Consider the following 15,742-nt stretch of genomic DNA (forward strand, 5'->3'; position numbering starts at 1 on the left):
GTATGAAAATGTAGCAGGAACTAAATCATGCAAAGACGGAGTGTGTTTGGATTGGTGAAAAAGGGGAGAAACCTGCTTTGACTGTAGACTGTAAAAGACAAGGATAAAATTAAAATCCTTGGGTGATACATAAAGTTCAGACAATTGTGTTACTAAAAACTGGGAATGGAAAGAGACTGAGGTTTCAGAAGAAACGGATAAATGGAAGCATAGAGACAACTGTTATAAATCTAGGGTAGGTATTGTGAAAACTTGCATTTCGTCCAAATTAATGTTCCTTGCGACAGTTTTTCCTCCACCGGGCCAGTATATTTTCAGGATAAAATTAATATGGGTAAATAATATAGAGGTAACAAAAAGAGAACTAATGCACAAGAGCACAGAATATGGAGGTCTCGGAGCAATAGAAATCAGTATCAAACTGAAAATAACATTCTGTAAAAATATTTTTAACGGAATATTAAGAAAATTAGCCTGGGTCGGAGATATAGAACGCCTAACCCCTGGCCCTGTGTTTTGTAATATTACCATTTTGCAATGTCATGCAAACTCTGTGTCAGATCAAAGTGTCAAATATTTCGAATTGCCTCATGGAACACATTGAAATTCATGTGGAAAACTTCTGGTCAGTAACTACAGGAAGCCAGAAAACATATGTTTATACTTGCTTCTGAACTGAATTTCAGTAAATGTACAAGTGATTGTATATTTTCTACGTACAATAAATATTGCATGTGAAATACATATTGTACATACATACATAGAGAACTTCTTTATCCCCATGGGGACATTTCCCTCGCTGCATGTTACATTCACATTTACGAACAGACATTTATAACAAGACACATACAATCATTCACGCAACAGAAAGGCTGGCCACCAAAATACATACATACCAATACAAATTGGACATATAGATGCCTATTCAATCAATCTTGACTGTGAGAGAGCCATCCACACATATGTTTGGCCTGTCCATGTAGTGCATGCTTATACACACAGGGCCAAGTGACTTCAAAGAATTGAGGAAATATTGGTGTGGCAAACACGCCTGCCACAGGCCACCGAAGTGGCTTTCCTTGGGGCCCTCCAGCACAGAGACACAGGGAGATGATGTTCAAGCAGTCCAGATTTTATTTTACAAGGGTTTGGCAAGATGGTAACGCCAAATGAGCAGATGTAACCCAGGCATGACCGAAGCTCCCTGGTGTGGGTGGGGATGGCAGATTTAACCTGTGCGCAGTGATTACCTCACTACGCACAGGTGCAGCCACTCCTGTTCCTGGGTCCAATTAGCCTGGCCAATTATCTAATTCTTAACCAATTATCCAATTGGCCAGGTCTAATTAGCTTGACCCAGGGCAGGTGTGGCTGCTTAAACCAGCCATCCCCACACCACAATTGGGTAGCATTGCTTTGAAATACATCTTATGTAATTTCGGTGAGGCAAGATAGCCTATATTGTTTGTAGTACCGTAACTTGGCGTCATTTTGATATCAATACTTTTGAGTAACTTGGCATTTTTGTACGTTGAAAACGTGTTTTTTATGAGATATAATTTCTTTTTGCTAAGCGTTTTATTATGAGAGTGAGAAATGCGAAGTGACCCTGTAAGAAACGGTTGTGGATTATGGCTATCCTTGTGTGAATTTGTAGTCTGATGAGCGTGTACTGTTCAGCAGTTTCGGTTTGCTATATATGTAAAACAGTGGCTGTGACAAAGGGTGCGGTGGCGTACAAGTGTAAAACGAAAGAACGCATATGAAACGCATCAGAAACGCATATGAAATATGGCCAGTGTATGTACTCACGGATTTGACGTCCATCCAACGAGCCTTGACTGACAAAAGAATCAGCAAGCCTGTAGAATTATAACTCCCTAGGTCGCAACTTGTGTAGCCTTCTGTCCTGCTCCGTTGTCTGTTATTTCGTGGAGATGCACTTTTAGTGTTTGTAAGATTTGTAAGGCATTTTGATAGGCTTATCTGCAGGTAGGAATCCTCTTCGCTGTTTTGCTAAACTAGAACCGGAAAACATGATAGTGGAGAATAGGAGCAGACGCATATGTCCCAGCAGGCCTTGCATATGAGAAAATAACAACAGTGTGAGAGAAATTAGGATGAAATGATGAAATTGCGTAGTTGAAACAATATGTTTTTAGCAGAATGGGCATGTAGGTGAAGGTTGACATGATCACAGAGTATAGTGCGACGTAAATGGAGTGACCATGAGTGAGCTTATATTCCTTATTGAACGGTATATATAACAGTCGCCATAAAGCACCAGCTGTTAAAGTGGAGGGTTAAGTAATGTGTGAAATCTATTGCACTGCTGTGTTTTTTCATGTTCAGTACTAGTAGTTATAATTATGTAGTGATTATGTAATTATGTAATGAGTGAATCATGTTTTTAAATGTAATGTTTTAATGGGGCGTTGCAGAACGTACATATACGTAGTAATTGTTTGTATGTGGCTAGAAAGAGAACAGGGCGAGGTAACATGAATGCAGAAACGTGGCGTTTGCTGATAAGAAGGTTTTGTATAGTAGCCAAGTGAAGAAATGTAGTTAGTAGAAATGGCGCAGCTGTTAACTGGTGTAACTTTTTAATAAAAGGAATACATTTGCCGTCATGAAATGCATATGGGTGGCCGTGAGTGAGTTTTGGTAAACAAAATATAAAAGCGTAAGAAAACGTTAGTGTAAAAGAGGGAATTATTTGCCTGAGGGCGAGGCGGTATTTAATCCTCCAACCGGAGGTTTACCAATCTGTGACTTTGTTAGTGCAGCACCATGACATAGCTATGCAATGCGTGAAATAGCATTAGCAAACCTGTCCGTGGTTTTAAAGAACAGAGGCCAGTAAGCACAGAAGAGCTCCCGTTGAATCCATATGGCTTTGCAATATTGTAGCCGGTTAATAACTGAACGTGCAGACGGTACGTCATAATTCAGTGTATACGTTCGGTGAACGGCGGGTAGTTATGGTGCAAAACCAATAATTGAGAAGTAGTAGACAATTATTAGTGAGGGTAAAAGCAGGTTAAAGAAACACGTTCCTAGCTAGGCTTGAACCTCAGACCCTGTGTTCCCAAGACTGTAACCTTACCCACTAGGCCACAGGTGGACTAGCTGTTTGTACTGAAAATGTTTCAGAGTAAAAAGGTATGGGTATTTTGCGTGTGTATGCAAGTTTTTCATTCGGTCGTGTAGGTGAAGATTTGGCGGGTGTCGGTAAAATGTCCAATGGGGAGACATGTTATTAGTGGGATAAGCGGCAGGAAAAATAAGAATGAGAAGAAGAATGAGAAAAGAAGAAGAAGAAGAAGAAGGAGAAAACACAAAATCCCCTTAGTTTGGGGCTTTATTGTGTGGACATGGGAAGTTGTTTATGAAATCTGTCTGTTGAAATGGGGTCAGAATGTACAGAATTTAATGTTTTTAAGGGCTGAGTGTCTGTAGCTGTTGTGGTTATTTCTGTGGGAACCCTGAAAAGTGCCAAACTCTCAGTGCTGTATAGGTATGGGGCATGCCCCCGCCAAGGCATAACTTGGCGGGATGGCATACCTGCCATCCCAATGAAAGGTATACCTTTATAAGGGTGGTCTGAGGCACTCGTAAGCTGTCCCTTAGCGATGCGCTCCACTCATCCTGTCAGTTTTAGGTGTGCTGGCGGAATCAGAATCAGAATCAGAATCAGGTTTTATTGCCAAGTAGGTTTACACATACGAGGAATTTGTTTTGGTCAGGTGGTGCATAACAGTGAACATAAAGTAAGATAAATAAAGTAAGATAAACATGCAATAAAAAACATAACAGACATAACATAACATAAACATAGTGCAAACGGTAAACAGTAAACAGAAGGTGGCCTGTGCATTACTGAGGAGGGGTGGGGGATTAGGGCTAGATTGCTACTGGTTCATTATGAACATAGATGATGTTGATACCAGTGGCATGACAGATTTTTATGCCTCAATGGTACGGGTTTGGAGATGCCTCAGGGTCACTAGGGCTGAGGGTTTGGGGCCAGGGCCCAGGGTGTGGGAGGAGCCTCCTTTTCCTTTTTAAAAGTGCTTTATTAAATTTTCAGGCACATTGTTACACATGTTACAAAAGCTCACAAAGACATTGAAGACAACAAAAATGTTGCAAAATCCACATCACCATTAAAATATTTACAAATTCAAAAGAGTCCATGGTTTTTTTTTTTGTTAATGTCCACTGTGGCAGAGGACTGCACCTCCCAGATTTTTATTATTGTTATTGTTAGTGTGGTTGCCTCAGGCAAACACACTATTATTATTGGGATGGCAGGTATGCCATCCTGCCAAGTTACGCCTTGGCGGGGGCATGCCCCATACCTATACAGCACCGAGAGTTTGACACTTTTCAAGGTTCCCCACACTGCCCACTAGGCCACAGCAGACTAGCTGTTTAAACTGGAAATGTTCCAGAATAAAAAGGTATGGGTATTTTGTGTGTGTATGTGAGTTTTTGATTGGGTCGTGTAGGTGAAGATTTGGCTGGTGTCAGTAAAATGTCCAATGGGGAGACATGTTGTTAGTGGGATAGGCGGCAGGAAGAATAAAAAAGAGGAGAAAACGCAAAATCCCCTTAGACTGGGGCTTTATTGTGTGGACATGTGAAGTTGAAATGGGGTCAGAATGTACAGAATTTAATGTTTTTAAGGGCTGAGTGTTTGTGGTTATTTCTGTGGTGAACCCTGAAAAGTACCAAACTCTCGGTGCTGTATAGGTATGGGGCATGCCCCGCCAAGGCGTAACTTGGCGGGATGGCATACCTGCCATCCCAATAATATTGAACAGCCACTTGTATATGCATAATGTCAGCGATGAACGCTTTCCGGCTACATTACAAACCCTTTCAAAATACCTAGAAGCCTCGCCACGCATTAAACCTAGGGCCGGGTTTTCCATCGTCTATCGATTCCATTAAAGTATAAACATAATAGTTTGTTAATTTTTGCCTCTTATTGATAATGTAGGTGGCTCTTAAAAGAGCCTTTGGGTCAAGAACTATTCCACAACAGTTTACTTAGAGCTGGTATACTTAGTGACAGCCTTTGTGCCCTCAGACACTGCGTGTTTGGCCAGCTCTCCCGGCAGTAGTAGGCGCACGGCGGTCTGAATCTCCCTTGAAGTGATGGTGGATCGCTTGTTGTAGTGAGCCAAACGGGAAGACTCACCAGCAATACGCTCAAAAATATCGTTGACAAACGAGTTCATGATCCCCATGGCTTTGGAAGAGATGCCGGTGTCAGGATGGACTTGCTTCAACACCTTGTACACGTAGATAGCGTAGCTCTCCTTCCTGCTCTTTCTGCGCTTCTTTCCGCCTTTCGCAGCAGTCTTCGTCACGGCTTTTTTAGAGCCCTTCTTGGGCGCTGACTTGGCAGCTTCAGGCATTTTGCAATGATGTGGGCAGAATGTAGTTCTGAGTCGTTGTTTAAGTGTCTGGCCAGAGATGTATGCAAATTTGCATGCCCTCGTTGCTAATGACGTCAAAATAATTTTCATTGGAAGCTGTTGGCCCATGATGTTATATTCAAAATCTATTGGTTCAATAAGGCGGGTTTGTAAAAAGAATAACGTCTGTCTTCTGAAGAAAAGACCCCCCCACCAACATTTTCTTTTTAACCAGCGTTAATTTTACCATTGTTAAATTTCTCTATGTACTTTTATTGTAGTTCTTAAGTCCATTACACTCTCCCTTTGAGAAATAATTTGCTTTAAGAAACTTAAAACGTGAATTGCCTGTGTCGGCAACAGGCTACACAAACTCCAAAAAGAGATTTTCAACTAACAGTACCTTTCAGTGTGCATCATTTGTTGCCACTTCAGTCCAGAATTTGCCATTTTATTTTATGACAAAAGTTTTTATGCATTGACTTCCCAGCTTTACATTCCACTCGCGATTCTGCATAAATTCTAGCTAGTCAGTTTAAAAGCTGGAAGGGCCGGTAGAGTAAGATGGTGGTCATGCTGGTGGACTAGTTGAGTATATGGGTTGAACAGCTGATATAACATAGGCTAAGTGTTGAAACCATATCGTGACCGACTCAGGCTGGTTTAAACCAATTTTCTTCTGGGGTCTTAGGCGTTGTTGGAATAATCCACAAGACTTACCAATACGTCGATGAATACAAATTCGAATGGAAAATTGTTGGCGTTTCATTCTTGCACTCAAACCGAACGCATTTCAGCACAACTGCTTGGGGATCTGCTAGGCTACGTGTGCACATGGCCTTTACCTCCGACAAGAGAAAATGAAAGCAATTGGAGGAGCGCTGCACAACAATGTTCATATGACCGCTATAAATCGGTAGGGTTGGGGGTAAACCCGATAAAGAAACTGGAAAACGCTACTCTTGATAGAAAATGTGGGTGGCTCTTAAAAGAGCCTTTGGTGTAATTCCGAGCGACGAAAAGTTTACCCACCGAAGCCGTACAGAGTGCGACCCTGACGCTTCAGGGCATAAACCACATCCATAGCGGTCACGGTCTTTCTCTTAGCGTGTTCGGTGTAGGTGACGGCATCGCGGATAACGTTCTCCAGAAACACCTTCAGCACACCGCGAGTCTCCTCGTAGATGAGACCAGATATACGCTTGACTCCTCCGCGGCGAGCCAAACGACGAATTGCTGGCTTTGTAATACCCTGGATGTTGTCACGGAGAACTTTGCGATGGCGCTTAGCGCCTCCTTTACCCAGTCCTTTCCCACCTTTTCCCCGGCCTGACATTTTTTTTGAACTAACAAGAAAATACTGTCTCTAGCCTCCAGAACAACACGAATATATCTGCGTAACGACGACCTGATTGGAGCTTGGTATGAACAAAAAGACGGCAGTATGTAAAACCCGCCTCCACCACGCCCACTCTTCCGAGTATTCGGGTACTTCCTGCATGCCAAACAAGATATTGAAAGAAAAAGAAAAAAAAACTATAAAAATCATAATGTTACATTTCTAGAATATTAAATCTAGAGTTGATACGAATTAATATCACAAAACCAAAACAGGGCACTAGCGCTTCAGATAAGTAGCCAGTAGTCTGAGTGGGCCAAGAGTGGCTCGTTTTCATTTGAAGTCGTAAAGTGAATCACCGATGTATTGCAGCCAAGGAACACACACACACATAAGGCATCTGTGTTGATTATTCTTCTTTTATCCTTTCACAAAATTTTACTGCACATGCAAATGAGGTTGCAACACTTTCTCATAAAGAAAATATTTATGAATATTTCAAATTATTGCATCAAGCAAAGCCATACATTATTTAAATCGTACTCTATTTAAACTTCATGCAACCTCTTGACCGCTTAATTTAAGATAAAAGAAGTCCTTACAATTCCTGTCACTGGTGTTAATGTAGTGACAAATCGCCAAATCTCTGTTTCAATGCCACCATCCACAATAATGATCTGCTTCCCAGGGCAAAAGGACATTGGAGGATGTGCATGTCAAGCTCAGAGAAGGTGAGTCAGTGAGTCAATTTAGTTACTTTGTTATTTCTCATTGTCATAGCTGTCTGGCTACTTTTTTGCTACAAAGTTATTCGTAAAATTTTCCATGGCAACCATGCCTTCAAAGGTCTTACTTATGCCACTGGTGTTACAGTGTTAGCGTCACTTCACATGATACTGTATGTTATTTTATGTTTTGTAAAAAATAATATTGTTGCTGGGATGCTTTGTAGCAGAAGGCATCAGCAAACCTATTAATCATACTACAGACAAAAACATGGAGAAATTTGCTGTTCTGACAAGTACTGTTGTGGCTCTTAAAAGAGCCTTTGTTATTTGGATTATAACACTTGAAAACCATTTAAGCGCGCTCTCCACGGATGCGGCGGGCCAGCTGGATATCTTTCGGCATGATGGTCACTCTCTTGGCGTGAATAGCACACAAATTGGTGTCCTCGAACAGACCAACCAGATAAGCCTCGCTCGCCTCCTGCAGAGCCATGACAGCTGAGCTTTGGAAGCGCAGATCAGTCTTGAAGTCTTGAGCAATCTCCCTCACGAGGCGCTGGAAAGGCAACTTGCGGATCAACAGCTCCGTAGACTTCTGATAGCGGCGGATCTCTCGCAGAGCTACAGTACCAGGTCTGTAACGGTGAGGCTTCTTCACTCCGCCAGTCGCAGGCGCGCTTTTTCGTGCTGCTTTAGTGGCGAGCTGCTTTCTGGGGGCTTTGCCACCGGTGGACTTCCGTGCGGTCTGCTTAGTTCTAGCCATTGCGTCTTACTGAAGACTTGGTTGTCAGAATATGCCACGATACCGCCGACACAGATTTAAAGCATACCAGAGAGGAGCTGATTGGATAGGATTTTACCGATCCTTATTGGCTCGGATCCTGTCTTCATTCACCGAGGCTATTGGATTGTTTCTTCTGTTTCCTCTGCCGCCAAAAATTTAAACTTTTTTCTTACCGCCTTGATTTATTCCAACTTTCGCATACAGCGACATTACTAAAGTGAGAAAAAAATTGAAAATTTAAATTGAAATCACAAAGTTTTTTTTTTGTTTTTAAATAATGATGATCCTCCTTTTATCAGTACCATATTTATCAACTCAACATTTACTTCCTAGTATAATCACAACACAATTGAACGGCGCTCAGAACTACTAACATAGGACATACGTAGCACCTTTCACAATTTGACATGCGATAAAAAAAGGTTAGTTAATCGGATAAGACTTATTCTATACAAATCTTAGATTAAATGGTAATGTAAATGGACTGCATTTATATAGCGCTTTGTAGTTGATGCCTTTCATTCACCAGAGCAGTTAGGAGGTAGGTGTCTTGCTCCATGACACTTCAACACGCCCAGGGCGGGGATCAAACCGACAACCCTCCGGCTGCCAGGCAACCGCTCTTACCTCCTGAGCTATGTCGCCCCGCTATTATTAATGTCGAACTATAGTCTTCGGTTAGTTCTTGTCACCATGCGTCCACACTTACAATGATTAGGAGTCCTATTCACCTCAATCGTTAATTTGATCAGTTAAACCCTTTTTATATGGGACTTCTACTCTTCATGGTTGTAGTTCTTAACAGTGTGTCTACAAGTAAATAATTCTACGAAATTCTATTGGAACAGCTTGTGGAACTTCGGGTCAGCAATTGCTTTTGATTAAAAAAAAAAAAAAAAAAACTTTATATAACATTTCATAAGACACTTTACAAATCATATGAAGCCATGTCAATTTCAGACCATTCCAATTCAGTGCGTTTTAGTTACAAGGCAGTTACAATTTTTTTTAAAAACAGTATCGCTTAAGAAAACATTGTCATTTTACATCTGGTTTTTCAAAAATTAGTTGCAGCCAGTTTTCATTAGAACGTTTATTTTCTTGTTAAAAATGTGCGTTTGCGACAACCAGGTGTACAATGATCCCCAGGACCTACAAACAAGTATTAAAAATCACATGCGTATGAAGTGCTGGCACTGTACAGCACGGAACAAGTCAACTTAAGATGAGTAGATTGAAATAGCAGCTTTGCGCTCTTGATACAGATGTAGGTGGCTCTTAAAAGAGCCTTTGGGTGAATGAATGGTCCTCGTTAGAGATACATCACTTTGCCTTCACTGCCTTTTCGGTTTTCTTGGGGAGCAGCACAGCTTGAATGTTCGGCAACACTCCGCCTTGAGCAATAGTGACGCCTCCGAGAAGTTTGTTCAACTCTTCGTCGTTACGCACCGCCAGTTGCAGATGCCTGGGAATGATACGGGTTTTCTTGTTGTCCCTGGCAGCGTTACCAGCCAACTCCAAGATCTCAGCAGTCAGATACTCGAGCACGGCAGCCAAGTAAACTGGAGCGCCAGCACCAACACGTTCGGCATAGTTTCCTTTTCGCAGCAGCCGATGAACGCGACCAACTGGAAACTGGAGTCCGGCTCTGGATGAACGAGTCTTAGCCTTCGCTCTAGCTTTTCCGCCGGTTTTACTTTTTTTTTTTTTATAAATAAACTTTATTTCAATTATACAAGTTATTACAAACAATTACATAAACAAGAAAATCTAAATACATTAGGTAAAGCATCTTCTATATTAAAAGTCCAGAGTTTGCCAAAGATTTGCATTGCCGTGCTTGATGTCAATTGTCCTTCGACGTTTCAGTTCTGTTAAAATGTTCTTGTATACAGATTCGCTTGACACGTAGATGTGATCAATTGTCATTTTACTTCGCGTTTTCCATATGTGCTGGTTCACTAAACATATTATTAACCAGTATAAATCTTTAAGTTTATCATCAATGTTATATATCATTCCATAAAATACAGTTTCGGGTGTAATTGAAATATTAACACCAATAGATTTAATTTGTTCCCATATTTTTTCAGATCTACTGCATTCAATCAACAGATGCTCCAAAGTTTCATCTGCATCACAATCAGGCATTGGGCAGGATTTCGTTGTAACAAAGCAACTCCATTTTACAACAGCTCTCACTGGCAATCTCCTCACTGATATTAGCCAGGCTATATCTCTCATACTTTCAGAAATGTTTTTGCTCCATATTCGTGCGACCATTCTTTCACATTCTAAAATATTTAGATATCTGTACTTTATAACTCCACCATACAGTTCATTAATTATTAAATTATATATGACCTTATTCTCAGAATGGCACCAGTCAATATTTAAATGTTTAAACTTGTCTACAAAATCACCATACATAAGTTTAAAATAAGGTTGTCCGGTTCTCGCTCTTCCTATCTTTTTTTTCCAATTAGTAATGTTACCGATCCAGCTAATTTGTCTGTTTATTCCACCTGCCACAATTTTACACATTGCTATTTTTAATTTGATACTTACGTCTATTGCTCCCAATCCTCCTAATTTTCTGGGTTTAAATAACAATTCTCTCCGAGTGACTTCTCTATTCGTTCCCCATATTAATTTACAACACTCTTTACTTATCTTAGTTATATATTTTTCTGTTGGTGGAAACACTGAACTTAAAAACATAATTTTTGACAGGATTAACAAATTACATATACCTATTCTAGACCTAAAGCTTGTGTTTCTACCAGACCACTTTAGAACTTCATCTTTGACTTCTTTTTCTTTTTTTTTGCCAATTTGATTCACAACAATCAGTATTACTAATATAGATACCTAATACCTTAATTTCTTCTTTTACATTTATGTGTATAGGGAACTGTTTACTTAAATTACCAATCCAGACAGCTTCTGATTTATGATGGTTTAAAACTGCTCCGGATATTTTTTGTAAATTTTAAAATGCTCATATATAATATTCAATTCTGTTTGTGATTTTACAAACACTGTAATATCATCAGCATATGCTGAAATGATAACTCTCTCATTCCCAACCTTTACCCCTTCTAATCTCGTTTTGAATTATTTTAACCAAAGGGCTGATTGAAATCACATATAGAGCAGCACTTAGTGGACATCCTTGCTTCACCCCTCTATGAACTTCAAAACATTCTGTCAGTTGACCATTTACATTCACTTGGACTAAGGATTTTGCATAAAGACACCTAATCATTTTAATAAAGTTTTGCGGAAATCCATATTTTTTCAGAACTTCAAATAAATATTCCCTTGAGACATAATCAAAAGCTTTTTTCTGATCTAAAGCAATAATATAAAAACCATCTTCTTTTTCCATATTAGAAATGCATTCCCTTAGCATACATAAATTATCAAACATTAACCTTCCTTTTACAGCACAGGTCTGTTCTCTTTCTATAAGCAGATCCAGGCTATCCTGCAACCTATTTACTAGCACCTTAGCAAATATCTTATAGTCCAAGTTCATTAAAGTTAATTGTCTCCAGTTGTTAATATCATATTCATCTCCTTTTTTGAAAATTAAAGTGATTATACCTTCATAAAAGGAATCATACATATACTCTTTTAAAATGCCTTCATTAAAGACCTGGGTTAAAAAACCAGAGATTTCCTTACATTTCACATAAAATTCTGCTGGCAAACCATCCTTACCTGGTGCTTTTTTTAGATTTAACTGTGAAATAGCCAGCTCAACTTCTTCTTGCAGAATAGGACATTCCAAGTCATCAGAATTAAGACACTGACCATCATTAATTGAATTTAAAAAGAGTTGAGACAGATCATTGTCAATTTCAATATCTGCATACATCTTTTGACACAGGTTTTTGACAGTATGCCGTATATCACATTCTTTTTCAATAACAATACCCATTTCATTTCTTATTGCTTTAATACATTTCTGTTGTTGCTTATCTTTAAACTGAGCTATAATATTAATAGCACTAGGAGCATCTTTGACATTCATATTGCTTCCTATCTGTACCTGTAAACCACGTAGAGAATCTTTGTTCATATATTCAATTTCATCTTTCATTTTGTACATTTCAGTAAATTCTAAGTCTGTTTTACTCAATTTTACGTTCAATTCTATGTATTTTTTGAGCAGCAGGTCATATTTATTATTTTTTTCCTGATTTAGACTTTTACACTTGTATCTAAAAAAGTCCTTCATCCTATGTTTTAAAATTTCCCACAACTCAATGGCTGTTTTTGTCAGAATTTTCAAGTTCTTTATATTGTCGATTTCAAGTTTTAACTCTGACACTAGTTCTAAATTATCAAGACACTGAGTATTTAATTTCCAATAGGATTTCTTGGGATCACCTGTGATTTTGAGCTGCACTGTAACAGCCAAGTGATCAGATTCCACAAGAAGTTTAGTTTTGTAATCACATATATCAAAGTTACTATTTACATAAATTCGATCAATCCTTGTCCTTGTATATTTGTCATGTCTAGTAAAGTCAACCTTATTTGGATGTAAAATTCTAAAAGCATCCCTCAAGTCTGTTCCTTCCAACATTTTTTTTAGAGCGGTTCTTTCTCTCGTCATTAAAAAAGGTCTGTGTGAAAATATATCTTTCTCCTCTAACACCACATTAAAATCACCACACACCACAATCGGACACCCTGCACATAAAAAATTTCTAAGTTTGCTAAACAGTTGGGTTTTCTTCACTCTATCTGGTGCAGTATATACATTAATTATTCTAATCTTTTTACTAAAAAGGTAACAGTCTAAAACCAATAACCTGCCTGGGATAATTTCCCGTTTTCTTGTAACAGTAACCTTATTTCGAAAAAAGATTCCAATCCCATCAGCCTTATCTTCACCAATTGAGATGAAGCAGGACCCTTTTGACCAAATCTTTTTAACGTCCTCTACATCCGTGCTCGTTGAAAGCCTCATTTCTTGTAAACATAAAACATCAAAATCTGTTTGCAACAACGTATCAAATTTCTGGTGCCTGTTCTTAATCGATTGCACTCCTCTCACATTCAACGTGCAAACATGCATGTAAAGGGTACTCATAGAGTGTATTTATGAGACAGGCATTATTCTTTCATGGACTAATTTTAGTGTCCATTTTCTTTCGGTCTCTTTCATTTGATAAAACAAGCTTTCGTTTATTAACAGCTCTAGAAATGTTATCGACATTTGTGGCACTTACTTGCTGTCCAGTTACAGGAACATTCTTTGTCGACGTGCGTGGTGATTTGGCCATTTGCATCTGTGTATGCATTATATTCTCCGCACAAAATCGTATGGTAGCGGGTTCGCTACTAAACTCCTGAATGTCCGGAGAGTCTGGTTCTTCACTGGCGGAGTCATATACTTCGCCGTCATCTTCATCCTCATCATCCTCCTCTCCACTGCCCTCTCCGGTCCCGGAGGAGTTAGGAGAGGAGGAGGAGGAGGAGGTGGAGGACTGGCTATGTGACCCTCCATCCGTGGAGGGTAAGCTGACTTCCGCAGCGCACAGGAGCTTCAGCTCCCTCTCTACATCCGGCGGCCTCTGTTGCTGGACTATGGTGGATGTTACTCTTTCTCCCTCCAGTATTGTGTGCTTTGCCTGCTGCTGGGCTCCTCCTGGAGCTTCTTGTCGCCTCAGGACGGAAATGAAGCTGCCTCTTCCTCTGCCTCTGCCTACCACCAGTCGCCCCTCGTCCTTTCCTACTGCGACTGGCTGTGTCCCTCTCCGCAGCGGGGCGGTAGAGCTGCGCTCCTCTCCACTCTCTGGCAGCTGCTGCCTGGTTGTGGCGCATTGAGTGTTATTGCCATCTGGCAGTGGCTCCTGTTGGGCTGCGGTCTGCGGTTCTCTGGTGCTCTCTTGTGGCTCTTGCTGGTTTTGACGCGGTTGCTGCTCGTCCTCGGCTCTGGCTCGGTTTTGGTTTTTTGCTTTATTGCTGTAGGAATGGGGACATTTAAAATAAGTGTGCCCCACTCCTCCACACAGGCTGCACCGGGAATCATTGCTGCAATCTTTGGCCTTGTGACCCAATCCTCCACACTTCCAACACTTCATCTGGGTACACTCCTTTACCTGATGGTCAGGTGCACCACAGACGAAGCAAGTTTGTCGCTGCCCAGAATAAATCACACGGCCATTGTAAGGGCCTAGAGATATGGAATTAGGTAGTGTTATGGGATGACCATTCGCGTCTTTTTTTAACTGTAGTTTGTATTTCCTAACCCCGTACCAAATTCCAAAACGGTCCACAGGCTTGTAAGGGGCCTGCAGGATATCGCCATGTCTCATTAGAAAAAGTTCAATATCATGGTCCGACACTCGGCCAGTCCAAAATTTTACCACAACATTGATGGTATCTATAGCTATAGAAGAATCGATAGTCCAATTGCTCCAAGGGACTTCATTTGATTTTGCATATGCCGTCTCCATGAAGCGCCTCAGGGCGTCTTCGTGGAAAAAACAAAGTTCAAAATCTTTCCTATTAGGCAACGCAATGAAAGAATATACATCCTTGACATTAATGCCGCCTGATGCGAAAAGTAACTTTTCCCCGACCTGATCACGGGAAGGGGGCTCACCTTCTCTGGTATATTTTAACCTCGCCCAGTGCTGGGCGAACCGAGAGGCATAGGAGGCCATGTTTGTTATTTTATTTTTATTTCCTCAGCCAGACCGCAGCCGTAGCTACGGCCGCGGCCTGGGGAGATTTTAGCTGTTTCTTTTTGTTTTCTCCCTTTTTTCAACACACGAATCCACTCAGTAAACCAACTTAAGCGCAACGATACAGTTAATGCAGTGATCCGAGTTAACCCCCACCGGTCTTACCGCCTTTTCCCCGACCACTCATTTTCTTCACACAAGAGCGGTTTTACCCCTGCCACTCATCTTTCTTGTTCTGTTAACAATAAAGGATAACGCAGACAACCGAGGAGTGTCATTATTATAGCAACACTCTATTCGCCCATTGGCTGCACCGTTGGTGGGATTTTGCCCAATCAAATAAGAGGACAATTTTCACACGCCGTTCACAGCATAGAACTGTCTCAGCGGTTCTTTGCAAAAAGCGCTTAATTGCAAATTCAGGCATTATTAAGTTACCGCTAGTCGAAGAAGCAATCACGCACACATAAAACATATAAATCTTCTGTACAGTAGCTACGGCTGTTTTTATAAGCTGTGTGCATTTTTTCTCCTTTATCAATCAATCATCTGTTGTAAAGCAGCATTACTGGAAATTATAGTCCGGTTAATCCCATGTTTAACACAATTTCACTGTGCTCCTCTCGCACGATTCGCCTTTTAAAACTATTAAGCATGTCACACACTTTAAAATTGTTCGTTCACTATTGACAGAAGCCTCATATGTAAACATAAAAGGATAAAGACTCGAAAATACCAGAGTGAGGCTTTTAAGC

The 15,742-nt window shown here is 40.5% G+C and overlaps 3 protein-coding genes across 3 annotated transcripts; all 3 read right to left on the bottom strand.

Moving 5' to 3' along the window:
• Window positions 1–4,341: 4,341 nt before the first annotated feature.
• LOC135246951 (histone H2B-like) lies at window positions 4,342–6,262 on the bottom strand. The gene has a single exon (XM_064320230.1). It carries the CDS (start codon window positions 5,556–5,558, stop codon window positions 5,055–5,057), a length of 504 nt encoding a protein of 167 aa, XP_064176300.1. The 5' UTR covers window positions 5,559–6,262; the 3' UTR covers window positions 4,342–5,054.
• Window positions 6,263–6,406: 144 nt separating this feature from the next.
• LOC135246953 (histone H4) lies at window positions 6,407–6,774 on the bottom strand. The gene has a single exon (XM_064320233.1). It carries the CDS (start codon window positions 6,763–6,765, stop codon window positions 6,454–6,456), a length of 312 nt encoding a protein of 103 aa, XP_064176303.1. The 5' UTR covers window positions 6,766–6,774; the 3' UTR covers window positions 6,407–6,453.
• A 1,021-nt stretch (window positions 6,775–7,795) lies between these two features.
• LOC135246952 (histone H3) lies at window positions 7,796–8,298 on the bottom strand. The gene has a single exon (XM_064320232.1). It carries the CDS (start codon window positions 8,257–8,259, stop codon window positions 7,849–7,851), a length of 411 nt encoding a protein of 136 aa, XP_064176302.1. The 5' UTR covers window positions 8,260–8,298; the 3' UTR covers window positions 7,796–7,848.
• Between the last annotated feature and the right edge of the window lie 7,444 nt (window positions 8,299–15,742).

The sequence above is a fragment of the Anguilla rostrata genome, unplaced genomic scaffold (assembly GCF_018555375.3).
Source record: "Anguilla rostrata isolate EN2019 unplaced genomic scaffold, ASM1855537v3 scaf0993, whole genome shotgun sequence".
In the NCBI taxonomy this organism is placed as follows: domain Eukaryota; kingdom Metazoa; phylum Chordata; class Actinopteri; order Anguilliformes; family Anguillidae; genus Anguilla; species Anguilla rostrata.